Raw genomic sequence first — 27,459 nt, 5'->3', positions numbered from 1 at the left:
CATTATTGCATTATGTGAATGGGATTGCATAATGGGATTACATTATTGCATTATGTGAATGGTATTGCATTATTGCATTATGTGAATGGGATTGCATTATGTGAAAGGGATTGCATTATGTGAATGGGATTGCATAATGGGATTACATTATTGCATTATGTGAATGGGATTGCATTATTGCATTATGTGAATAGTATTGCATTATGTGGCATTGGAGTAAATAAATTTTCATTATATATCATAACAAGCAGGAGATTATTACTTATTAAATGAGCGTACTTACATTCCATCTCAGAACAAATTTATGAAAATTATTCATTGTTGACTTATTTTTTATTGTAGATTTATACATGTACATATATTCTAAGTGCATAATGTAAAGTTTAAATTTACTTTAAGGGTGTGTGATAAACAGATATGTGTATGTCAGAAGACTTAATTTTGGATGAAGGATTATGGTAAACATAAATGTTTCAAGGAAAATGTGTCAAAAGACTTCAGTTTGTGTGTTGGATTGTGGGAAATATAAATTTTAAAGGAAAATATGTCAGAAGACTACAGTTTATGTGTAGGATTGTGGGAAATATAAATTTTCAAGGAGAATGTTAGTCTGGGTTTTGATGCATTTTATTAGTGTTGTATTTATTGCAATACATTCAGACCTTAATATTTATTAACACAGTCACACAGAATATGATTATAAGCAATGGCTTGCATCCATCACTAATGATTCTTTCTTCACAGACTTGAGGTGGACTAGCTGCTACATTTTAAAGATTGCTTTAATGTTTGCAAGAATTTTCAAAATTTCAGACTTCTATATCATATATAAGGATATGCAAATTTCATGCTATTACTTAAGGATGCATCACCATTTGACATCACTTTCACCTGTTTTCGATTTTTTGTGTCAACATGTAAAATGTCCCATATGACGTCCCACTATAGTTTTCACCAGAACCCTCTGAGATTTGAACCACATTAGTTGCTTATAAGTTGAGTTGGTATCATAATCTGCTGGCAGATCTGGATCTGTGCAGTTTGTTAGGAATATTCAGTACAACAAACATAGACCCTGGTCTGTCAATGCTTTATGTGACTGCAGATCAGGGTCTTTGTTGTTTGCTGTTGGACTTGACTTAAAAAAAGCACAATATTGATAAAATTTGCATGGAAACGATTGGTTCTTAAATGAAGACTCTATCACATGTTTCCACTCTAAGTGAACAATTTTACTATGTTAATCCTGCTACATCTGAGTCCAGGTGACTTGAATGTTTGTTGATTGCAGTAATACATCACGGACTTTAATTTTGGGGTGAATGAATATATTTGTGATTCAAGGATTCGGCTGTTTCTTATTCTTTGGCAAATCTTTTTGAAAACTGTGATTTTGTGTAGTCAGATTATAGATAGAGCTACATTCCACAGAGGGTCCTGAAGAAAACTTTTAGCAACTGTGTCATATTATGCCGTTACAATATGTAAGATTGTAATGTAAGCAACACCTGTTTCAGCATCTGGCTAATCCAATGTAATTTTTAAAATATTTATTGAAAATAATTTGATATTTTTTTGTGTGTAATAAAATAGAATCTTCATTCAGTTTAAATTGTTAATGCCATTTTGCAAAATAGAATCTCAAATACATGTTCATCAAACAAAATAAATTTCTGAAACTTGAAAAGAAAACAAGACTGACAGCAAGCAGTTCATGGCAAATACAAATATGCTACTCACTGCAAACAGCTCTTTGTGTGCATACAAATGGGCATATTGTTATCTTTGCCTATATGTCTGTGCATACAAATGGGCATAGTGTTACCTTTGCCTATCTGTCTGTGCATACTAATGGCCATAGTGTTACTTTTGCCTATCTGTCTGTGCATATTGCTATGTTATTTTTATATATCGGTTACAGGACTTTAATGTTCCATAAACACATTCAATGTCTGTGTGTGTGTGTGTGTATGTATGTATGTGGTATATCTAGTCATTTTCCATATTAATACACAATATTCTAATGTATGTTAGGACATGTGCACAGTTTGAATGCAAGTGTTCTTAATCCTCAAATTCTTTTATGTGATCTTTTTGTTTTCTTTTTTAAAAACCACTTGATCTGTACAATTAACATATCAACAACTGTCAATCAGTGACTTTTTTTTTATTGGTTGTTCATTTGGGCTACTCACCAGTGTTGATAATGAGGCATTAATCATTGTCTAATCATCTCTGTAGGGCTATTTCTTAATAGTACAGACATCTAGGTAGTTTTCATAATCTAATATGTAGTTTTCACTATGCGAATTCATATCTTATTGTTTCACTATGCAAATTCATATCTTATTGTTTCACTATGCAAATTCATAAAACCAAAATGTACAGTTATATAAATGGGACCAAACAAAATGTAGGGTATAAACATTAGGAATGGTTTTGTCAAGGTATTATTTTCTCAAGCTCACTATAATACATGCAACACATTGTAAATAGTTTTAATACTCCTGCAGCAAAGCAGTGTGAGTCATGTTTACAGCTGTCTGACCATCTGTACATCAACAGTCTGTTCCCAGCTTTTATCAGGTCAGTAACTGTAGTTATCCACTATTCGAGGAATACCAAACTTTATAAGTAACTTGCATTTTGGGTAAGAAAAAGTCTATAAGTTTCTTTGGTCAAAGGTTATGGTCAGTACAACAGAAAGAAAAAAATCATTTCTGCACCGTAACATTAGTTCTACATCACAGTCCTGCACAAATCTATGCTAATGGCATGCACTTCAACTTCAAGTAAGATGCCTTTTGATTATTGGGGTCAAAAGGTCCAAGACCTGGGTCACTGTTACTGACTGGAGAAAAATGGTTTCTGCACAATAACAGTTCTACTTTAGAGTCCTGGGTCAAAGTTTATGTATGGCTTAATACCTACAGTAAGGAAAAAGACCATCCATCAAAGTCAAGGTCACAGTGATTGAAATAATAAAATGGTTTAAGCACAGTAACATTAGTTCTACATCACAGGACTGTACAAAACTTTGTGAATGGCTTACACTTGGGGTAAGGAAAAAGCACATCAAATTTTTTATCAAAGGTCAAGGTCACAGAAAAATGAAAAATAGTGTCTTCACCATAATATTAGTCCTACATCACAGGCTTGGACTAAACTTTGTGTATACTATGCATTTTGGGTAATAAAGCTGAGACACCATGGTAATTGTAATAAGAAAATAATAGTCTCTGCATAAAGTTTAGTGCAGGACAGCACAGACCCACGGGTCAATAATATCCAGGGGCAACCACACCCTTCTTGCATCTGACATAGGGGACAATCATACATGAGTCACTGTGTATTGTTAATGGTAGTAATCTTGGACCAAATGAGCAGTTTGAGATTTTAAAATTAATTTTCATTTTTTTGAACAATTAAAACATGCTTCAGGATGGTAAATGGAAAAGATGGTAAGGAGTTTCATGTTTTTGTATTCCTCCTATAAAGTCCACATGAAACCTTTTACATTGCCTTGCATGTATATAATATCTGAGAGAGAAAAAAACAAAACTATTCTTGTTTTTTCCACTTAATTTATGCATTATTTCTAGAAAAAAAAACAGCGAATTTAGAAAGGAAATTATAAGATTTTTAAAAATCTAAACAAGACTTTGACATTCTTATATATTGTTATAAATATATTCTTATATACTTTGTATAGATATAAGTGCCTTGTTTAAGTTAGCAGAACCAAAGTTCATTGTAAAAAGTAAGTATACTAAATAGCTTTTTGTTTATAGATATAATGTATTTTGACGGAAAATAACTCATGCTTCATAAATAGTCTTGCATTTTGATGGAAAACAACTTGTGCTTGATAATTAGATACATGTATTTTGATGGAAGACACTCCATGCTTGACAAATAGACACATGTATTTTAATGGAAAAGAAGTTTTGCTTGATAAATAGATAAATGCATTTTGATGGAAAGCAACTCCTGCTTGATAAATAGATACATATTATATTGATGGAAAACAACTCATGCTTGATAAATATACATGTGTATTTTGATGCAAAACAATTGTATTTTGATGCAAAACAATTCATACTTCATAAATGGACATGTGTTTAATTCTCCTTACAAATAATTTTTATTGTTATAATAAGTGTGCATCTTGTACAGAAGTTGATTAAAAGGCATTCTTTAGAAGAAAAAAATATTCTCCTCAAATTCTATGTCTAGTAGAATATCATAGCACTGTATAGGCTTTATGGTATTTTGCATCTTACATAAATCAATATTATGATTTTCCTATGTATACCCAATACTGTGTGATGTAAAAATTGCCCTATAAATTGTGTCATTTTGTATAAGGTGAAAAGGACCCTATAAATTGTATCATATTGTTTGACAAGAAAAGGACCCTATAAATTGCATCATATTGTTTGACATGAAAAGGACCATATAATTGTCATATTGTATGGCATGAGAATTACCCTATAAATTGTGTCATTGTATCACATGAAAAGGACCCTATAAATTATGTCATTGTATCACATGAAAAGGACCCTATAAATTGTGTCATTGTATCACATGAAAAGGACCCTATAAATTGTGTCATATTGTATGATGTGAAAAGGAGCCTATACATTGTGTCATTGTATCACATGAAAAGGACCCTATAAATTGTGTTATATTGTATCACACAAAAAAGGACCCTATAAATTATGTTATATTGTATCACACAAAAAAAGACCCTATAAATTGTGTTATATTGTATCACACAAAAAAGAACCCTATAAATTGTGTCATTGTATCACACAAAAAAGGACCCTATAAAGTGTTATATTGTATCACACAAAAAAGGACCATATAAAGTGCTATAATGTATCTCCAACCCAGTACTAATAAATTATTAGTGTTCACTTTTGCAAATGTAAGCGTTAAAAACATTTATGTTTATATAGTTCGTACACAAAATTCTACAAATGAACATTTCCTGCTTAGAAAAATGTCAGTACTATTGTTCTTTTATGTGATACTCAGTTGGAGTTCACACTTCAAACAGAAAGAAATGAATTTAGCAAATGACACAAAACCAAACCATGTTTTAGTAGTCATTTTCATGCATTGGAAAATCAGTCAAGTTTAGCTTCGGCACATGAACATGTTCATTTTTATTCCAAATGCACTCTATTATGGTAATCCATACCTACTGACCACTAGGATTTTGGCATTATCATTATATTTTTTCCACCGAATTATGTTTTATGCTCGATGGTATATGGATTACACTTTTGTGGTACATAAAAAAATAAGGTAAAAATAAAGCAATAAAAAGTTGTTTTTGTCATTTTTATCTCTTTAATTCCACTCATATAAATTTGAGAATATTCTTTTAAAAAAAGTACTTATGTTTAAGAATAGCATAAGAGTACTTTCTGTATATGACCCATTTCCAAAAAAAAGGTTTTTTTTCAGACGTGAACTTTTCCTCACAGATTCATTATATTCATAAGCTAATTAGCTAATGGACCAGTCTGTAATTTTAAAGAAAATGGCACCAGATGTTCAGCGCAACACTTTTGTTATGATGTGAGTTGTGAATTTTATATGACAAACTTTTTAGAGCTGATGCATCTTTTCAAATTTCAAGACATGTCAGATAATAAAAAAAGGACAAATTAACACTGCTTTACAAACTTTAAAAGAAGAATATATGAGTAATGTAAAACAGCACTCTGACCATATGACCAATCTTACTGCACAAGTCCAGTTCACAATCATTCAACAAAAGTTACACAGTCATGTAGACTAGTTAAAGTGCTGAATATATCAATAATTTTTCAATATATTTTGTGCTTGTATTCTGGTTCTAATCCATGTAGAGTTTACCCTTTGTGACAAGTATTTTGCAGAACCAGGTTAGTAGCAAAAGTAAATTCATCTTCTTCATATGTGCTGTAATTCTGGCAAGTAATAGATAGATTAAACTGGTTATGCCCCAATTATGCTCTTTGGCCACTTGTAATACTGTAGTAATAATTTTACCCATAGGGGGTACGATTTGGCATGTATCGTAATCTATCTCTTCATTTCATGGTCCCTTACTAGAACATTAGAACGGCACCAGTATACTGCTGCCACCCATGGTCCCTTACTAAGTTACTAGAACATTGGAAAGTAGCAGTTCACTGCTACCACTCAGTATCCCTTACTAAGTTAATAGAACACTAGAAAGATCCCAGTTTACTGCTGCCACTTGTTGTCCCTTACTAAGTTAATAGAACACTAGAAAGATCCCTGCTGCCACTCATTGTCCCTTACTAAGTTACTAGAACACTAGAAAGATCCCAGTTTACTGTTGCCACTCATTATCTCTTACAAGAACACTAGAAAGATCCCAGTTTACTGCTGCCACTCATTATCTCTTACTAGAACACTAGAAAGATCCCAGTTTACTGCTGCCACTCATTATCCCTTACTAAGTTAATAGAACACTAGAAAAATCCCAGTTTACTGCTGCCACTCATTGTCCCTTACTAGAACATTAGAAAGATCCCAGTTTACTGCTGCAACTCACTATCCCTTACTAAGTTAATAGAACACTAGAAAGATCCCAGTTTACTGCTGCCACTCATTGTCTCTTACTAAGTTAATAGAACACTAGAAAGATCCCAGTTTACTGCCACTCATTGTCTCTTACTAAGTTAATAGAACACTAGAAAGATCCCAGTTTACTGCTGCCACTCATTGTCCCTTACTAGAACACTAGAAAGATCCCAGTTTACTGCTGCCACTCATGGTCCCTTACTAAGTTAATAGAACACTAGAAAGATCCCAGTTTACTGCTGCCACTCATTGTCCCTTACTAAGTTAATAGAACACTAGAAAGATCCCAGTTTACTGCTGCCACTCATGGTCCCTTACTAAGTTACTAGAACACTTGAAAGATCCCAGTTTACTGCTGCCACTCACTATCCCTTACTAAGTTACTAGAACACTAGAAAGATCCTGGTTTACTGCTGACACATAAACACATAAATGATTATGGATCTCATTGGTTTTATCACTGCTACTTCATTTTTTGACTGTTATGTTGTTGTTGTTGACTTTAACCATACTTCAACAGATCATTGGCAACATCATGCTGAGAAGTTGGAACTAAGTGCTTTTCCCAGGGACCAACCAAGGCACCCAACCTGTGCTTGTCTGGGCAGGTCTCCAACCCAGGACCCTTGAATTATGAGTCTGATGCACAGCTCCTGAAGTCAGGCTTTTATAAATACAAAATGATATGGAATATTTATTTGGGTAAATGGATTTGTATATGGGCATGGAATAAAAAACCATTGGAGAATTGGTTTTCATTATATTTTTTTTTTAATTCCTGTATTTTCGCATTTGAAATATTCTCCTCTTTTCATCTGTGAAAGTACAAAATTACCCATGATGCCAATGCAATACTTCATTATGTGCACCTACTGAAATTACACTTGTGGCCAGAAAAGTTAAGATTCTGTGAGCTGGAGCAATAAGTGTAAACTTATCACATTTCAGGCAAGGAAATTGTTTTTTGCTAACAATATTTTACTGGCCACCATTCTCTTCTACAAAGTGGTGTCCCCAGTACTATTTTGCACAGCTTAGTAGAATTTAGCTGTGGTCACATAGGCTAAAATATTTCATATCAGAATTGTAGCTTATTGCAACAGATCTTGAATTGCTGCTATTTTTATGATCAGCCTGTTAATACAATTGAAAATGTGGTGGAATTATGAAAGAGTGGGTGAGTAGGGTACTGAAGGTTGAATTTCATCTTTTAGGCTTCAATTCATGTGCAAGTTTGGTATATATTTCATTTTGCGATTTTAAAAATACCCTTATATTTTAACTTGGGCAATGTGATTTTTTAAATGTTCCCATATCCATGATGGTAATACAAAAATAAGATGAGTGGTCCATGTACGTATGTCTATCTGCTACTGATTTTACTTCACAGTGACCCATGTTGCAGAATAATGTTCTCCAGACAAGTCCAGATTTACTGTGGTTTTTTGCAATAAAGGTCCTGTTCAACAAACTCTAGATATTTTTGGTAACTTTGAAAAAATTATACTTCAGCTTGTTTTGTTACATGAAAGGATTTGTTCTTAGAAATGTTTTTATATCCAATGTGGACCCTTTTGCCAAATTTACCTGTTCCAAGGTGGTACCTTTCTCATAGCTCTTTACCTTGTTTAGTGTATTACTGTGTTTTTGTTATAATGAAAGTGCCATTATTTTTACTATACTGTGATTGATGCAAATCTTAAGACACTTGGTTCCAGCTTCCTCACATGATAATGTTGTTGTTGTGGGGTTTAACGCCATTTTTCAGCACACGATAGGCTATACATGGCGGCCAGTATTAATGGTGGAGGAAGAACCCAGGAAAACCCCGGAAAGAACCACCGACCCTCGAGAAGCTACTGGCAAGCTTTCTCATATACCCACATTGGCTGAATCTTAGACTCGAACCACCGCAGACAGAGGTGAGATGGCAGTGATCCGTAACGAAGAGCGCTTTAGACCACTCGGCCACTCGGGGCCCCCTCCTCACATGATAAAGCCAATAATCTTCTGAAAGTGCCATTAAAAACAAAACACGTTCAGATAAAGGTGGCAGAGGCCCTAGTGCAATTTTAAAACAGCCCAACCCACTCTAATTATACCATTTCACTGCAATGTGGAGCCCCTCACCAGGCAGGGGCCCTGCAACTGCTTCATTTACTCTGCTTTTAATGTGAGCTTGAAACAAGCCATGTTCTTGCTATAATATTCCCTATTCCTGGCCGCTTAAATAATCATGTGTTGAAATGATGACCTGTATTATCCTGATAGTACTTACCAACTGTAACATTGAATTATAATAGTATTTCATCTTTACCATAAATACCATACAAATTAACACTATGCAGTTAATCACCGTGGTTTCCTAAGGCCTTTATCTTGCTGTGCATTTCTTCTGTAAGTCATTGCTATCACCATCCCGATGGACCTCTCCTCCACCTCCCGATTTCTGTCTGAATCATTTGTTTGACATTCTTTATACTGGCTTAAAAATTCATGCGAGTTTCATGAACAAATAATTTGGCTCCATACACTCATTCAAATAATATATATATTACTGATATTATCCCTACTTTTAGATGTTATACTCATACCAAATTAACGATGCTGCTTGATTTTTAACAAACGTATTTGAATGGGATTGCTGACATCATTCAGAAATATATACATGTACTAGAATTCAAGCTGCCCATTCAGAATTAATGAACATAATAATTTAACATAATCAGTAAACAAGTGTTCCTCATCCATTTTACTTTTCCTGATTTCCTTCACAGCCTGATAACAACAACCCTGACTTTCGATGATGATGCTGATGACTCTTCATAAAAGAGGAAACATACTTAGGCCTAGTAATAATACAGCGGGAGGAATGTAAAATATGGAACAAATGGGAAACAATTACAAGTTCCTTGGAAGGGCACATTTTATCATGCATGCACAAGTTCACATACATCCCTTAATCCAATATGTCTCAGTAACCCTTTGATGCATAATTCAAAAGACAAAATTGGTTCTGCATTTTTTGCATGGCATACAGTTTGAACACTGATATTTTTCACTAACTGTTGGGTGACAACACAAGTAAAACACTGTCTGTGCCATGAGATGAATCACCCAACCAACAGGAACGATGATCAGACTTTGAACCTTGTATGAATGGATCCCGTCATGTTGTAATGCGTTTATCAGAACCACAATTGCCATTATAAAAGACTCAGAATACAGTATGATATAAAAGACAAGCATCCTCTTGAATGTTCTTTTCTCCTCTAGATTAATGAAACAAAAATTTAAAACAAATGCGTATAGAATCGTGTACAAGACCTTTCCGAACTTTGTGCTTGCTATGTCATCAAGCTTTGGTCTGGAAAAAAAACCCAGCCACAACAACATTCCCAGGAAATGGAAAACAAGGAAGAACCCCCAAAAATGAAAGAAAGTTACGAAAATGGCAATGGCTGTAATTCTGGCAGCAAGTTCGCATGCGCGGGCTATGAAACATGTGCAAATTCCAAGTAGTGTGAGTGCTTGTTTTCTTGAAATTGCATCTCTGTTGTAGTTGTAATAGCACACTAGCGTCCAGGCGATGCTGATCCACGATGTACATAAGCTTGAGACTGAAAAAAATATATATATTTGTTAAATCACAGCAATAATGTGGCACTAATTGTGATGAAATTCAGATCATTGTAACTACCAATAGATGCCCTACTATGTATAAATACAAACTGTAAAGAGTGACCACAGGTAGCCAAGTGGTTTCAAGTGCTCACCTTTGTCTATCACTGCCATCTGTCCTCTGTCAGCATGGGTTCTAGTCTCTGGCTCGGCCTTTGTGGGTAAATGAGAAGGCTTGCCAGTAAATTTCTGTGACTCGTGTGAGTCAGTGGTTCTTACCAGGGTTTTCCCGGATTCTTCCTCCAGGAGTTATTCTGGCTTCCATACACAGCCTATCATGTACTGAAAAATGGCATTAAACCCACAACAAAAGCAAACTGTAAAGAATCTAGACACATTCTGTGAAGGTATTTATGCATTACAGTAAAATGTTTATGAGCTGGGGGTGGTGGAGCTTTTTAAAGGATTGGTGAGTTAGACTCCTGTATCAAGATGGAATTTGTATGCATCTGAGCTACATGACACAACATGAGAAGTGTCTATACACACATGTGATTGTGGAAAACCTAAACTTTTTAAATTAAGTAATCTTACATGTGTACAACCATGGACCAACTGAAATATGCTTTTAAAATCAGCAACTGAATGCAAAGTCAATAATCAAAACATGTCTCAGCCTTAGATCAAAACTCTCAATCTCTTCAGGTGACTGGTGTAAAGAGAGAAAGGCAAAATCATTCCATTTGCTTTAATGTTGAATGATACAGCCAGCAAAACTTCTATTTTTAAACTTTGGAACTAATGCTGTTGCTACCTAATTTAAAAGTATTGAAACGAACTTCGATTGATGAATAAGCTTATAAACATGGATTTAGAAAGAATCATTCTACTGATGGGTTTTTTGTGTTCAAGGAATATGTGCAATACACCTCTCCCTAACTCACTCGCAAACTCGCTCATAATTCTGGGTCAGGCATGGTCCCATTTTATTTTGTCTAAAAAATACCAAAAAGAATTGGCCTCTATATGTTGAGCGTGAAGAAATTCACAATCAAAAATAGTAAAATGAAACGTTGATATATTGTTTTTTTGTTGAAAATTGCAGTTAGTGTCCATGAATCTATTTCATCAAAATGAAATTCTCAGCTTTTAATAAAAAGTCATACACATCTATTTTGTTCTGTTTTCCTCACAAAATATCTCAATACACTGTTATCTCATATTCATATCAATAGTAAACAATAAAGATGGTTAACAATTCTGCAATGCTGTTACAGTAGCGGGGCAATTCCAGACATATTAGTATTTATTACTAGTATACCCAAAGTAATCCAGTAGCGGGGCAATTCCAGACATATTAGTATTTATTACTAGTATATCCAAAGTGATGCAGTAGCGGGGCAATTCCAGACATGTTAGTATTTATTACTGGTATACCCAAAGTGATCCAGACTTCAGACAAATACCATTGTTATAACAATCTATTACTATTGAAATTATATATTTTATAATTTAAAAAAAAAGTTTTAAAAATGGTCTATATGCTATTTAGATCAGAATATTTTGACATTCATTTAAAATCCTAACACTAACCTATTAACGCTGAGTGCCAAGCGAGGCAGCTTCTAGTACCGTTTTTTTTAAGGTCTTATGACTTGGCTCAGGTTCAAACCCATACATCCTGCATTGGAGGTGGATGCTCTAACCACTAGGCCACTGGAGCGTTTGTATTGAATGGAAACGTTTACACTTTCATACTAAATTTACCTACCTTGGTCATGCAATTTCGGCAAACTTGTCTAATGAAAAGGATATTCACTGTGTATATGCAAACATTTTAATACAGATATCTGATACTCTAAAATATACATTTTATTTTACAAATTTACTTTACAAACGTATATTGCTTGTCTCTTTGGTGGCATTGTATGCGTAAATTAGCTGTCTCCTACAACAACGATGTTTATAACATTTTTTTTTTAATATCAAGATAGAGATGTTTCATTTTGTAAATGTCCTCTTTTTTCTTAACTTTGTCCAAACGGTTCTATGGCGTTAGAGTTTGCCTGCTGTCTGTTAAAACTATAAATTGGTTAATTGTTTATGTTATGGGTTATGCCAGAAGTCACTCTATAAATTGGTCAATTGTTTATGTTATAGGTTATGCCAGGAGTCACATTTGTGACTAATATAGCGTCTATGTTTTTGGAGTTCTGTATTTTGTGCCTGCAGCCTAGAGAATATTGTTATAAGGCCTTTTGCAAATGCAGTATGATAAGGTATTGGTTACATTGTGCAGAAGGAACAGTGAAGAGAAATTACACCGTCGTGATGTAGAATGTTGCTTTTTCATATATAAATAATGGTCGACCCTACGCCATACAAAGATTTTTAGACTTATAATTTAATACGATCACCAACGACAACCAAGCGCAAGAGAAAAATAAAAGGTTGCTCGAGTAAGTGCCTATTGACAATTATTAACGATGGTGAGTGCAGGTCTGGAATTATGCTATAAAAAATATAAATAATAAATATAAATATAAATAAATTTATTTTTTAAAATTATTTTGCCAGTGTATACTATTATTTGTTTGGCCAGTGGGGAATAACTTTATATACAGCAAGTCATTTCACTGTATATTTTTTGTTTTGTTTTTATCGAAAAAAATATGTCTGCTACAGAATTCCGTCAATTTTTGTGTCTAAGACAAAATCTTGGATCACAATACGAACGTCAAGCGGAAAGGTGATAACACACCGAGTTCGTTCAAAAGTAGACCAACAGTCAAACTAACTATAAAAAAAGAAGGCGGAGTCTTCAACAGCTTGTTGGTCTAGTTCGAAAGATACACCAGCATAAAAGTATTGTACGGCTAAAGTAATGGATACACTCACCCCTGATAACGTCGAGATTCAGGTCATACTGAAAGAACAGAAAGAGCTGCACCATCAGCTGAAGACCAGATTCAGTAAAAGCATTAATAAAATCCAACATACAGAAATCTCGTCTCTCCTCTTTTGCACGAGATTTGTGATAACGCCTTTCCTTTCTTCTCTTTCCGGTTTCTGATTTTTGAATCTTCGTGAACACCAGGTAATGATAAATATATTGGACACACCTGGAATAGAAACGAGAATAATTGTAATATCTAACTCGTTCTGTATATAGATGTTTCTAAGAAAGCTGAATAGAATGACACACAATATATCAAAATGATACAGGTATGAACTTGAACCATTTACATTTCGATTGTCTGAAAGTAACGTTCGCTTTTTCGAAGATTCATTGATTCGAAGGTTCATCAGTCCAAAAGTGGGGGTTCAATGGCCTGAATGTGTTGTTAGTTCGAAGGTTCATTGATAAGAAGGAAGAGCTTAATGGTCTAAAGGCGAATTGGTCCGAAATTTCACTGGTCCGAAAGAATGGGTAAATGTTCTAAGATTCCATCGTCCCAGGTGTGTTAGCAAAATATTCCGTAATCCAGAAAAGGGTTCAGGTCTTCGCAGAGTCATAATCAGAAACAAGGGTTTAATTTGTCGAAAGTTCACTGGTATGGTGGAAGAGCACTGGTCAGAAATTTCGATATACCGAAAGTTCAAATGAAATAATTCTTATAATATACGTGTATACTTCTACCTAAAGTGATTGCATGGAAGAGTTTCTTGATTAATAAACATTTCTCTGATTTAATACCCATGGGTGGGGGACTTTTGTGTAAAAAAAGACACTGTTCTAGTTGATTCTAATTTGGACAAATTAAAAAAGTGACTTTAGTATAAAAGAAAAGTTTATTTTATGTAAATTGTTTGCCTTTTGAATGGAAACCCCAAGTTTTCCCTGTAGCTGCTTATAATTCATTAAAATGTTTTTGAGTTTTGTTTCCTTACAGTCGTGTACTCTTTTTACTCTTTTCTCATCATGACATAATGCATGTTTAATAGAAATCATTCGGTGCAAAGTAATACATGAAGCGACTGTAAAATTACTTTAATAACATACCCAATGTTTAATTTGAGCATGCGTTCATAACACCTATTTAAGTGACCCATTTCAGAAGAGGAATAATCAATATAAAATTGTTTTCATGAAGTGCTTATTAAATAAAGACCTGTATGGTTTTAAAAATGTTTTTCCAATAAATCCTATTTTGGGACTCATTTTAAAAATGTTTATCCAATAAATCCTATTTTGGGACTAATTTTCAAATATGTTCGATCTTTTAAAGCATCAGTACTGCACAAATTAACCTATATTCGGATATATTCAGACTATATAAACTTTGGACCAGTAAACCTTCAGGACTAATGACCCTTCAGGACTAATGGCCCTTTTAGGACTAATGACCCTTCAGGACTAATGACCCTTCAGACCTATACAAATATCTTCGAATTATTGAATCTTCAAACGAATGAACTCATTTTAAAATACCTTTGGGAGAAAACAGCTTCGAATCTATTTTCAGATATGTTCGAACTAATGAACACCTGGTTGTCTTTACAAACATCACATACATTCACACTTGTGAACCTTTCAAACGCTTCATTCTAAGTTATGAACACTCGGATCAATGAACACTCGGACTATTGACCCTTTTATTATTCGAATGGATCTTTGGGGTAAAGTGTTCGCAAATTATAGCTCTTGTAAAAAATATTTCGGACTTGAAAATCTTGGAAAAAATGAACTTTCCAACATACAGTTGTTAACATTTGGACCGTCTTACATTTTCCGAATAAAACAAGAGTCGGCATTCAAACGGGATGAATATCACACTAAGTCCTCGAACAAAAGTATAAATCATTGTGAGTGTCTCCTTATAAAAAAGGAATCAATCTCAACAATAAAGTAAGATAGTATGGATATATAGGTTTTGAAGACTGAACGGCGAAAATACTGCCTGCATTCAGCGCCAAGAATTTTCTTCTGTTTGCTTGCACATGGTAAAAAGAGATTATAGCACAGTTGGAATGAATATATTTCGATCATGCTTTCTAGATCATGCCGAGTTGTTAGCATCGAAAGTTCCTTATAACGACTAACTATAGACGAAGCGTCATGTCACAATCAGGATTGTCTGATTCTGATAACAATACATATCGAGCAATTAAGATCAAATTACCGTGATAACGACTTTATGTAATTAAAATCACTATGTGTAACTAATAAACTACATAAACTGCTTTAAATTTCAACCGTTTTGATAAGCCGAAATGGGCAGCCTCGTTAGAGAATTTGATGCAATGGAATGAAATCGGAAAATGTCAGTAAATTCGTTTTCCTACAAATAGAAAATAGTGTTGAAATTCTGAACTTTCTTTAGTAAAAATTAAAATGTATAGGTATATAATAAAACTTATTACCGCACAATTCTTCCGAATGAGAAAACTCCAAGCAAAACACGAAGTGTGAGAATCCATTTTATGTTGGTCCACTCATTACTCCTTGGTTTTGAAGAATGTTTCTCCTTGATGTCAATGTACAACCAGGATAGGTCCACGACGGACATAATTGCAACAGGACCGATGATAAACAAAACAGTTGCATAGAATAGTCCCATCTTTGCTTCAGTGTAGTATTCTCCCGCCAACAAGCAATCGGTAACAATATCTGCCACGAACAATAATACTGACACAGTGGCGGCAAAAACGGACAACGGTCTTTCCAGACGGCGAACGGAGTTCCTTACGATTTTGAACTTACTAGACCTATTTCCGTTGTGTACAATCAAATCATTCTCATCGGAGTGATTTTCTTGATCAATGGAGGAACAACTCCCGCCGTTGCTTTTGGCGTCCTCACCCAGTTCAATTTCCCGATGTGCAAGCGACGATTTGCGACTAACTTCGGAATTTACTGCATAGTCAATCAGAGAATATTTCTCATTCAAACACTTTTCATGACATTTCTTACCATTTTCAGCTGTTTCTTCAAAGCAATTTTCCTGATTTTTATAATCATTACCACCCCCGTTCATGACATCCTCCTCTTGAAGCTCCATACCTCCATTAGAATAGATATCTATTGAAGTGACCGGGGACTCCACAATTATACTTTCTCTGTAATCGACAAACTGCAAGTTTAATGGCTCCCTCGTTCCAAAAGGAGCGTCCATTTCGTCAAAGTTATCAGTAAGTTCTTCGTCTAGTTTTTTCTCAACTTCGATTCCAACACTGTTCTTGGAAATCGCACAATTACCTTGATCTTTAAGTGATCGTTCTGCTACCGGTAATACTGTCTGTTCATTCTGTACAGCTTCAAACTTAACGCTTTTGGTCCTCCGTTCGTCTTTCCTTTTTTCTTCAGCCAAATATACTTGGACAGACGTTTGCACTTCAATGTGATCCTCATCTGCCTTGTGAGACTGTACTTTAGGATTCATATTAGTATGTGTGTCAGCTTTTCCTATAGAGCAGGAGTCTCCTTCTTTATTTTCATCTTTATTTTCATAATAGATTCCTTCTATATAATGTTCTTCGAAGTAAAAATCCTGGTCTTTAGCTTCATCTTTGTCCAATACCCCCCTAACGCTGGTAGGCGTTTTGTCATCCATATTATATTTTTTTAGCACACTGCCTCAGCAATTACACAAAGGATACGCTGTCGTGTACTACCCTGAATATATAGAAATAGCTATCGTTTATAATGGAAAGAAAACCACGTTCTTTTGGCATGCATTTTCACAAAGAAGTTGATGGTTTACAAGCTGTACGGAATTCTGTCATGATTCTGGTTCAGCCATAAAAAGGTTTCACATTCGACCAAAAGGTCATTACCAACAGTTGGTCTCACTCAAACAAGTACCTACTCCAATTCTTCTTTGAAGAATCCTAATGTTCCTTTTTCTTGTTGGAGCCTTTGGTACAGCCTGCAAGAATGTACTTTCGTTATTTTGTAGCCTACTATGAACGAATGTAAAATTCGGGTATTAATAAGAAGACTGGAATATCAAAAAGCAACGTCTAAAAGATTTTGAAGTATGTGTTGAAAAATAAATAAATAAATAAATATATATATATATATATATATATATATATATATATATATATATATATATATATATATATATATATATATATATCAAAGAGTTACAAAAATGGTACTTAACGGCATTAAGAGGTTAGTGTTAAGACTGGTCGGCCTGGTGTCAGGATAATGTGATTGGGTGAGACATCATGCTACATGTCTGCGGCATGATGCCCCGGTGCTAGACATCACTATAAACTGTCACACTGCAGTCTTCGTAGCTATATAACTGAAAAATTGCTAAAGCTCCGTTACGTACACACACACACTATCATGAGTTGATAGAAATTTACATCTCCAATGTTTGTATTTATAGTCAAAGATTATTTATTTACTTACTGGCTTAACTAATTATTTATCTACCTGCATACCATCATACCTACTGACCTACTCTATGAACCATATATTTCTTACGTTGGCAGTAGTATAGTGGGAAACCCTAGGGACAATGGAAATCCCAGTCAAAAAGATCGTGGAAACGTTTGGGGGACAGGGGGAATTTAACATGGGGAATTTTAACATGGGTGGGAGTATAAAGGGACAAAAAGTATTGGGACTGTATAGGGACAATAGGAATGGAACAGGTGGGTGACGTCACGGTACTTACTATTGGCAACAATGTAGCAAGGGGCTGACCTCAATCAGACCAAACAGCGGACATAAACCTAGAACGCTTGTCGGAGTGGGACTGGCGGAACATAGACATATATAACACATACTACATACAGACATAGATTGATGAACATCAAACACATATATGGCAAACAGAATAAAAATATTTTCGAGACATATGAGTGGCCCTGAAAAGAGCCTTTGATTTTCTTGCTCCAATTTTCTAATTTCTTCTTTTTCTCCACCAACTTCTTATTTTCAGTCCTACATTCTTCTTTTTCTTCTCTTTCTCCTTCTCTTGTTTCTCCTACCGCTCTTTTTCTTCTTTTTTACTCCATTTTCTTCCTATTTTTCAATTTTCTCAATCCAGGCTCTCATTTGTTTTCTGTCTTCTTTGTCCTCCTTTAATTTTATCATCAGCTCTCTCAAATTTTCTGTCGTTTTCTTTACAGTGTTCGTCTCATTCTTAGCCATGTGGATGGTATAAACACCATAATCAAACTTCTTCATAAAATTCTCCACTATCCCCAGGTCATCGATTGCCTTTTGTAATATTTTCTTGACGTCTGTTTGGATTGAAGCCATCTTCTTTGAGCATTCCATGCAGAATGGCGCGAATGACGGACGCTTGACTTTATATTTGTCAAGCACGGACGTACAGGAAAACATCCCTTACACTCACTTCACATATTATCTTACATCCACATAAACGTAGGCCAACTCATACAAACTCCAAATATACTATTCAAACATGGGAAGAAGTAAAACAATTATATACTATCCACATATGGGGAGGAGAAGAAGAAAAAACAAAAAAAAAACAAATACAAATATACTATCCACACAAACGTACGCTAACTCATACAGACACACACACTCTACTATTCACACACGGGTAGAGGAAAAAAACAAGCCTAAATTTACTATCAACACAGGGGAAGAGAAGACACACACTCTACTATCCACGCAACGTATGCGCACAAACACACACGCACATATTATTAAAGGAGTCAGTGTTTATAGTCACACTACTCCCCATTCACACAAATAGTCTCTTTTCTAGAGATAGGGTTAGCCCTGAAAAGGGATGTTTTTTTCTAACTCCAAATGCATCTGTCATTGACGACACCTTCCAGGCCTTGCCCCACCCCACCCCCCACAGCTACTCCAATCTTGCTCCCAACTGAATGAAGCTGCTGGAAGTGCGGAGGCAGCTTCAGTGGCCTCGTCATCACAAGCTTCAGTCTGCGGGACCACGAAGACTTCCCTCTGTCTTCTATGCCAGACCAGGGGGTGATACTGTTATTGACGTAGTTGCTCTCGCAACTCCTCCAGTTTTCCATCTGGGGATTTACGACTCTATTGCTATTGTGATAGAGGCAGTGGTTGTGGCAGTGACTGTAGCTGACGTGGTTGTGGTGGTGATGCCTGTGGAGGTATCCTCACTTCAGGCGTGACCTCACACAGAGGCTTTAGCATGAGGTGAGGCAGAAGTCTTTCTTCCTTCTCTTTCTTCCTTGTCCTCTCCTCCTCCTCTTGAATTCTTGCACTTTCTGCAATCGCCTCCATGGCCAGCTCGTCCAGGAGGCGCCTGGTATACTTCAGGTGCATTTGTAGTTCAAGCAATTTGGTGAGTCTGCTCATCTTCTGTTAGTTGACGAATCATCGACAGATAGCCAGACTGACTTATTGATTGAATGATTGGATTTACGTTGCGTGCGCCCAGAAGGGCATGTGCGACGGTCCAGACTGACGTACACTTTCGCTTTATATTTGTGAAGCGCGGACGTGAAGGAAGCCATACCATGTCACCAAAACGTACAAGACCCATATTATCACAAACAAAAAAACAATGACCGTGCAGATCTAAAAGAAACACTCACTCTCTTTTTACTTTCAAGCACTAACTACAAACATAAACACATTCAGGCGATATTTGTGACAAACTACGGAAACTAAGTGCTTAAAGACACACTTCTATCTTTTTTACAATTATTAACATACAATTGTCAATTGAACTAGTATATCTTTTATAGAGTATTGGGGTAGCCCTAAAATGGCTGGGGTTATTTTGTGGACGGGGAGTTATGGCAATCTTTAATCGTCTAAGATTGTACCTCGTCTGGCGATAGGCGTTCCTACCTAATAAGTCTGCTTCTTCGTCAAGATAAGGAGAACACTTTCGTGTCTACACGGCAGTCGACAAAATCTCTGTCTGGTTCCTGCTGTTGATGCTGCTGTTGCTGCTCTCTCTCTCTCTCTCTCTCTCTGCTTCTGAAGTCTGTACTTCTTCGTCCATTCTTCTTTCTCCTTCTTGATTTCCTCTCTGAAGAACTCATATATCAGGTCTTTGGTCACTTCCTACATTCTGACATTATCTCTTCAGGTTTGGGTATCATGCTTGCCTAAATTCATGTAAGCATTGCTCAGCTTGGCTAGTCTTGAACACGTCTTCATAGAAGGATGGGTCAACAATGGATGGTCAGACTGGAGACCACCTCGCTGTATATGGTTCAAGCGCGGAAGCGATAGAAAACATCCCTACAATGTTTAGAGTCGGAACACTATGTTTGTTGATTTTGGGGTAATAAATAGAGACAAGTCAAAGAGCATGTATCATGGTAAAAATGATAACAAACGACATACACAATTTTTCAAAACACATTTTTATTCAAATAACTAACGACTAACAATTAACAGTTTTTTTTAAACAGACATTTTTCAAATAACCAACTATTTTGACAAGGTTGACAACGCTGTGAAGTTAAGCTAGACTTCCACTGATGGAAGTCATTGGGCCATTGATTTACTCTACGTTTCCTTGCTAACGGCAAAAGATAGAAATAATGGTCCCAAAACATTGATCTACTTTGTCATCGTTTCTAGTGGCGATCAAAATAAGTTGCAAAATGTTCTAAAGAATATCCAAGACTGCGTTGATGAAGAAAATACAATATTGGCCACACAACATACCACTGAATCTGTGCCTTGTAATTTCACATTATTTCACAATAGGATTCCAAGAAGCAGTGTACCAACTGTGGTTCAAAAGGTAATAAAGTCTCCAGGTATCCTTTTTTGTGTTGTTTTGCTTTTCCATTTTTCTTTTCTTCACTGGTAATGATAAGTCATCAGTTCAATCCTAACCTTTGGCTTAAAAATATATGACAAGTAACCGTTTCTTCGCTTCGTCTGTGCGTTTTTAATAATCAAAAGCGTCTAAGTCTCGAGCAGTTCTTCTTTTCTTAGTCTTTCTAGGCTAGAGGTATGAAGTCCTCTGGAAGTGTGCCTTCGTCGTCTCTTTTGCGTTGTCCTTGCTGTGGCTTCAGGGAAGCGGGAATGTCTCGACTCGACAGTGTTCATGGCATTTACAGGAGTTTCTTGTCGACCCAAAATGTCTTTGCTCATTTGAAGCAAGACATTTTTGACTGCTCTCAAGAAAGCTTCTTTGTGGTTTTGTTTGACGATGATGACATTTTGGAGAAATTCTTTTCCGTGCGTCAATGCAGCATATTTCAAGGCGTGCAATCCTCGTGTTATCATCAGTTTTAAAACGGGTGTCACCGAAGGAATGGCCGATTTCAACATATCTCCTAAACCATGTCCTCGCTGTCGAGCGACTCCTCGGTACACTGGATACATGACTTACAACTCGTTAGATACTCGTTTTCGAAAATGAAGTTTCTCCGTGACTTTCCCTTTGGAGAATGGAATATTTTGTCCCAGATCTCCGTTTATAGCAATGTTGACAGTGTCAAAATACGACTTACTCACAGGCAAATAGTGAGGATGTACAAATTCGCGGTGAACGTAATAGGTCTTTCCACTTTCCTGGTCATTGCTCGTGGTAGAATCCACTTTGAAAGGAGTGACACTCAGTAACGGTACGAAGTGTGTCTCACCACGTTGTAATTGAGTCCTTCGTTCAGTTCTAAGGGGGATCCAAAAGCCTTGTAAAAATCCATATTACTGATGATCTTAGGGCTCAGATTCTTGCTACCATCTGTGGATGTCGACCCAAAATTTCAAACAAACTACCATTAAACCTGATAGACAACGTATCGGTATCCTGAATTTTCATCAGTAGGCGACGAGCCACTTTATGGTACTCAACCTTAACACTTTTTGGCTCTATTTAGGGCAGTCCTAAACTCAGCTTCGATTCTGTCAGCAACTGTATCCACCAAATATTCACCGGTAGAATAATAGCCTGTCGGAATTTTCAACGAGTGGATGCTGAATGATGAATTGCTTATCAACCTTGTGTCACCTGAAAACCTGACTTTATACATCTCTTCTTGCAATTGGACGTTCAGGATGTCGACTGGAAGGTGATTTGAGTTTCAGTGATGTTTTTTATTCGTGTAGGGTAAATCATTTCCACCAAAGCCTTTTCCCATTGGCTTCGGATCTAATCGGATGGCCTGAAGAAATTTGGCTGTTTAACAACAAAAAGTATTGTTGGGAAACACCTCCACGGAACTGTCACTAAGTAAGGTTAAGTAAAAGTGGTTGTTGTTTTTTTTTATAATTCCAGAGCTCTGCTGCTGTCCGTAGAGTCACTGAATGTCAGAGGAGTGTCAAAAACGAGGATTGCTGTTCTGGTGATTATTAGAGTGGTGACTGACGTTGGACGCATGGCTCCCGTTGTTCACGTTTAGGGAGTTTTTCAGAGAAGGATCGGGAAGAAGGTAACTGATGAAACTGCTCAGTAAAATGGTCCACAATTGTCTGACTCCTTGTTACAAACTCAAATTACCAATGGCCGCACCAACGACACAATACACCACACACATTTGGCAGAAAAAGTCGACTTGGGTTTAAGGCACATGTTCTCCACACCGCACCCACAAGGGTTGCTTTCGTGGATCTTGCAGTGAAGAACTGGGCGATGGAGTGGTCACGGTAGTAGTGGTAGCTGAGTCTGTTTTGAAGGGCATGATCGTCACTTCTTTTTATAGTCGATGACCTTCGAAGCCTCGATCCAAGAATCAAAACTGGGAGGATATCTTTTCCAACGCACTTTGACTTCTTTGACACGGTGTCTTCTCACTTTTCAGATTCTTCGTTCGAGAATCCTTTCGACGTCGTACACTTCGTCTTCTTTTTTGGTTATACGTTGTAAATCGGGCAAGTAAAACGTTGCTTTTAACACTTCCCGTTCATGTCTTATAATTTAGAGACGGCATGATGACGACCACGCACTCGTCCAGTGACACGAAAAAATTAGGTGGTCCAGATGGTTAAGTAATGGGTAAGCAACCAAAGCACACCCAGTCTCCTTCTGGTGCGAACACTCCATCTTTCCTGGGGACAGCCACCGTCGAGGACGTACCAAACAAGAACTCAAAAGGGTATAGACTATACATAGCGACCAGTATTAATGGTGGATGAAGAACCCGGGAAAACCCGAGAAAGAACCACCGACCCACGATAAGCTACTGGCAAGCTTTCTCACATGCCCACGTTGGCTAAATTCGATACTCGAACCGACGCAGATAGATGGCAATGATCCGTAACGGAGAGCTCTTTAGACCACTCGGCCAGTCGGGCTTCCGAATTTGGTAGTACTTTCCATGGCTTAATGGTGGTGAACGTTGGTTGGATGTAGATTCTCAGGGTTTGGATTCGGGCTCACTTATGTCATCTTCAAAACCACTGCCTTGAATTTGAGCGGAGACTTCAACTACTGTACAAAGGGATAAATCACGTTCCTGCCTCTTACTTTCTTCTCATTTCTCCACGAAATGATGCGATCGTTCATCGTGCAAAATGTAAAATGACATTTTAAATGCCAATGGCCCCTATATCCATATAGACCAGTGTGTTCCCTATATAAAGGGTCAATGTCTTCCCTCCCAATATTCATTTCACTCTCAAACCGACCAGAACGATGGAAGATGCCACACAGATCAAACTTCTGATCAGAACTTTGCGAGGTGTCATACGAAAGTTTTCTTCAGACAAGCCGACAGACTACTCTCCCTCCTTCGGAGATAAAAGTCAAGATACTTGCTATATCTTTAAGAATACAATGCAATAGGTTACATAGTGTCCAAACCGTCAAAAAAGCAAGACAGGAGTCAGAAGAGACAAAAGGCAAGATACCTCTTATCACTGTCAAGAGAAAGGACATTGGTCTTCGGTATGCTCTGAAAACAACAGGAGCCTGAGGAAAAGAGTGGATCAGAACAGGAAGAAAAGGTACCCTCCCAAAAGGAATGACCCAGACACGTCCAGAAAGGGAAGAAAACGAGAAGAAAAGAATACGAGGAGAAAGGGAAGAAGAAGAGGAGGAAAAACCGGTGAAAGTGAAGAAATTCAACAAAAAAAAAACAGAGTGAAAAAAAGACAGAAGAAGTATATGAACTTTTTAAAGTGTCGTGTTGTGAATTTGATTGAAATATTTGTATCAAAATAGACCAGACAGAAGATGTGTGTCATGGCTTTGACTTTTTTAGAATAAGGACCTACACTCACCCTTTCACACACGGACATCATGCGCAACAAAAATGGGATTTTGAGTTTTAATTGATTTTGGTAAAATGAATAGTATCACTTTTCGAGAGAAATACGTGGCCCTGAAAAGGACCATTGGGTATTTATTTTCAAAAAAAAGAAAAACACAATAAGGAACGGGACGTAATCCACTTTAACTGCCTTAAGCCTTTACCACGGCCAAGGTCTACTTCTGGACTGGATCCTATAAATTATTTGGTAGAAATCACTAGGGTAGGTATCTCAAGTTTAGTAACAGGGTTGGGCTGCTTGGCTACGGATTGTCTTTTTCTCTTGGGTCGCATTAGAGAAATCTGATACGTTTGTTTCAGACTCCATAACTCGGCTAAAATATCTAAGAGTATCGTCACCGTTTGACTTTCACTGTCCTTCTTTTCTCTTAGACGTTGATTTTTCTCTGCTTCTTCATCTTCTTCTTCCTGTCTTTTCTTTCTTGCCTCTTCTTCTCGTTGTTTCTTTTCAAAGAGAAAAGCTTGTTCTGCTTCTTTCTGCTGCTATAAAAGTTTCTCTAATTCTTCTTTCTGTCTGTTTAAAATCATCGACGTGTGGTAAGGAAGGAGAAGCTGGCGATAGTGCTGGTATCGGAACAAATTCTTGCGAAAAAAGAAAATCGACTAAATCTCAATTAAAATCAGTCTCTTCTGGAAGTAAGACTGTGGATAGCCACTGCTATGTCATCGCTTCTCATCTCCACAGCCGATGCACCCCAACTCATCGTCTTCTTAGTTTCCGTCATGTTTGAAAATTCTGTCGCATTGATTCACTGCGCACGGACGCTAGCGGATCTATATAGGGGATGTGACGTCAAAGCCAGCTCTTTTCGGATTGGAAGACAGACTCCGCACTGTGACTGAATTTTGAAACGCGTGTTTGGATTGGTGAAAAACTCAATCCGTTTCGATCCGTTCTTCCACTATAAATAATAACGGTTCACCTCAGTCTCTTCACCTGTTCTAGTCACAAGATGTTGACAAACGTTGAATCATCTACTCTCGTAGCGGCGATACTGTTCAACCCGGACTTACCCATGTATGTCAAATCATCATGGACATTTATCTGGATCACCAATACGAGCGTTTCGAAAAGAAGAATTTATGTGGAGAGACAAGGCTGTCTGAGTCCTCATATATGGTCCAGAAATCAGAAGAAGCTTGAGGAAGAGACGAAGACATATACGGTACCCTCTATGTTAACGGAATGATGTTAACATAAAAACCAAAGGCCCTTTGTATGGGCCGCTCGTATGCCTCGAAAAAGTATTCTTTTAATCATATATGTGTTTGATGTTCATCAATCTATGTCTGCATGTTGTATGTTTTATATATGTCAATGTAACGCCAGTTCCACCCCGCCAAGTGTTGTTCTAGGTTTTTCCCCCGCTCTTTGGTCCCATTGAGGTCAGCCCCTTACTACACTGTTGCCAATAACCAGTACCGTGACGTCACTCCACCTGTTCTATTAATATTTTCCCTATACAGTCCCAATACTTTTTCCCCCTCTATAGTCCCACCCATGTTAAAATTCCCGTTGTCTCCAAACGTTCTCACTTCCTTTTTGACTTGGATTTCCATTGTCCCCAGGGTATCCCACAATATTACTATTGCATAGACTGGTGTAGTCCTATAGTGTAAGACACGGCATATGTTGGTTTTGTTTTAGTATTATGTCTTACTATCCAAATAACGGCCTTGTTTATCGTGTTTCGCCGTCGTTGACATCGGAACGAGTAGTCAAAGTTATATATCGACACTTCCACTAATTTATGTGTAATTAATATACTTATACTGTCTATCCTGGCGGAATGAAAATATGACATTAGCAAATGGTCGCATTTTCATGTTCCGTTGACATACATTTGAATTTGTTGCAATGCGACGGTAGTCGAGGTATGCCGAAGTATGTTTAAATAGGTTCATGTGATGGATATGTTTCTTGAACGAAACAAAACGGTGCTATACAGTTCCAATATGCATAAAAATAAATTCGTTTCGTTAAAGAATATTTCAACTTAACCTGATTTCGGCATTCCCGGCTTTCATCGCTTTCCAGTCAAGTGAAATGTAGGCCAACGAAACTTGAAAACAGTTCCATTTCTTTTGTGAGAATCTGAATTTATTAGAAAAAAGACAACAGAGTATGTAAAGTCTAACTTAAACATTATGACTTTACTTGTAGAAAAGCGCCGTTATTATAGTTGCCAGTTGTGTGAGATAATCCTGAAAACTTGACTTTCATTACAGTGTTAGTCGACATCAAAACACTAAAAGCGTTGTTAGTTAGGCTGTAAGACCCTGATGCCCAAAATATAAATATCAGCGTCAAGTTCTTACGTGCAGGACTAAGACAGGTGGAAAAAAATATGTGGAAATCACTAAATTCTTCGAACCTACATACCATGAAGCAGGCTGAACGCTCCACTAGTTGCTTAGTTTGGGAAAATTACAGTGTAACAACGTTAGTTCACAGCTTGAATTATGCTTATCTTTGTATTTGTCCAGTCATCTACATGTCCGTCCCTCGAGCTTTGCCTGCCAATAAACATGTACACTGTGTTATGGACAGTGACTGATCGGGCGGTTCGTCTGTATGTACAATGGTACCCGCTTATGCACTTCGTACTTATTAGTTTACGCACCGTCCATTTAATTGGAGGGGAGGTGTAGGATATTTTAAAATAGTTCTTGTCTTAAATTCCGACCAACAAATACCCTGGAAGAAACGTGCTTGCTCCGACTAATTGAGAGAGACAGAGAGAGTCAAAGAAGAGAAAAGAATATGCCCAGCTCGAAAGAAAATCCTAGCATATGCCCACCCCACCCCACCCCATCAAACGGTTGGACCCTTATGTATTGTATTTTTTTCTCCATCATTCACATTCTTTAACAACAGATGAATTATGAATACCTACCTACATACCTACATACTTTCATAACTACATAAACTTACCGTGTAATCACAAAGTTGGCACATTTAGTCCAGTTAGATCATGCGGCGTTTCTTACGAGGGATAATCTGAGTACATTCATAACCCTGAGGTGAGTCCTATATATTTAGTTGCTCCAATGCACAATCAT

General features: G+C 36.8%; 1 protein-coding gene and 1 long non-coding RNA gene across 3 annotated transcripts in view; one reads left to right on the top strand and one right to left on the bottom strand.

Moving 5' to 3' along the window:
• Positions 1–5,683: 5,683 nt before the first annotated feature.
• On the bottom strand, positions 5,684–27,429 carry LOC149781847 (XK-related protein 6-like). 2 transcript variants are annotated; one of them, XM_089936034.1, is made up of 4 exons: positions 27,332–27,429; positions 15,592–17,096; positions 13,126–13,349; positions 5,684–10,226 (listed from the first exon to the last, which is right to left on the bottom strand). In XM_089936034.1, exons 2-4 carry the CDS (start codon positions 16,779–16,781, stop codon positions 9,604–9,606), a joined length of 2,037 nt encoding a protein of 678 aa, XP_089792160.1. In that variant the 5' UTR covers positions 16,782–17,096; positions 27,332–27,429; the 3' UTR covers positions 5,684–9,603. The 2 variants fall into 2 exon arrangements, with proteins under 2 accessions (XP_089792160.1, XP_089792161.1); XM_089936035.1 differs by lacking the exon at positions 27,332–27,429 and adding an exon at positions 26,780–26,935.
• Positions 22,406–27,459, top strand: part of LOC149781846 (uncharacterized) — a 37,298-nt gene continuing 32,244 nt past the window's right edge. Inside the window, exon 1 of the long non-coding RNA XR_016414802.1 lies at positions 22,406–22,557. This is a non-coding gene — a long non-coding RNA (uncharacterized LOC149781846). The remainder of the gene's footprint in view (positions 22,558–27,459) is intronic.

Source organism: Sinohyriopsis cumingii, chromosome 15 (assembly GCF_028554795.1).
Source record: "Sinohyriopsis cumingii isolate HCF-2022 chromosome 15, ASM2855479v2, whole genome shotgun sequence".
NCBI classification, from domain to species: Eukaryota; Metazoa; Mollusca; class Bivalvia; order Unionida; family Unionidae; genus Sinohyriopsis; species Sinohyriopsis cumingii.
The sequence above is the reverse complement of the archived record's forward strand: the minus strand, read 5'-3'. Positions and strand labels throughout refer to the sequence as shown.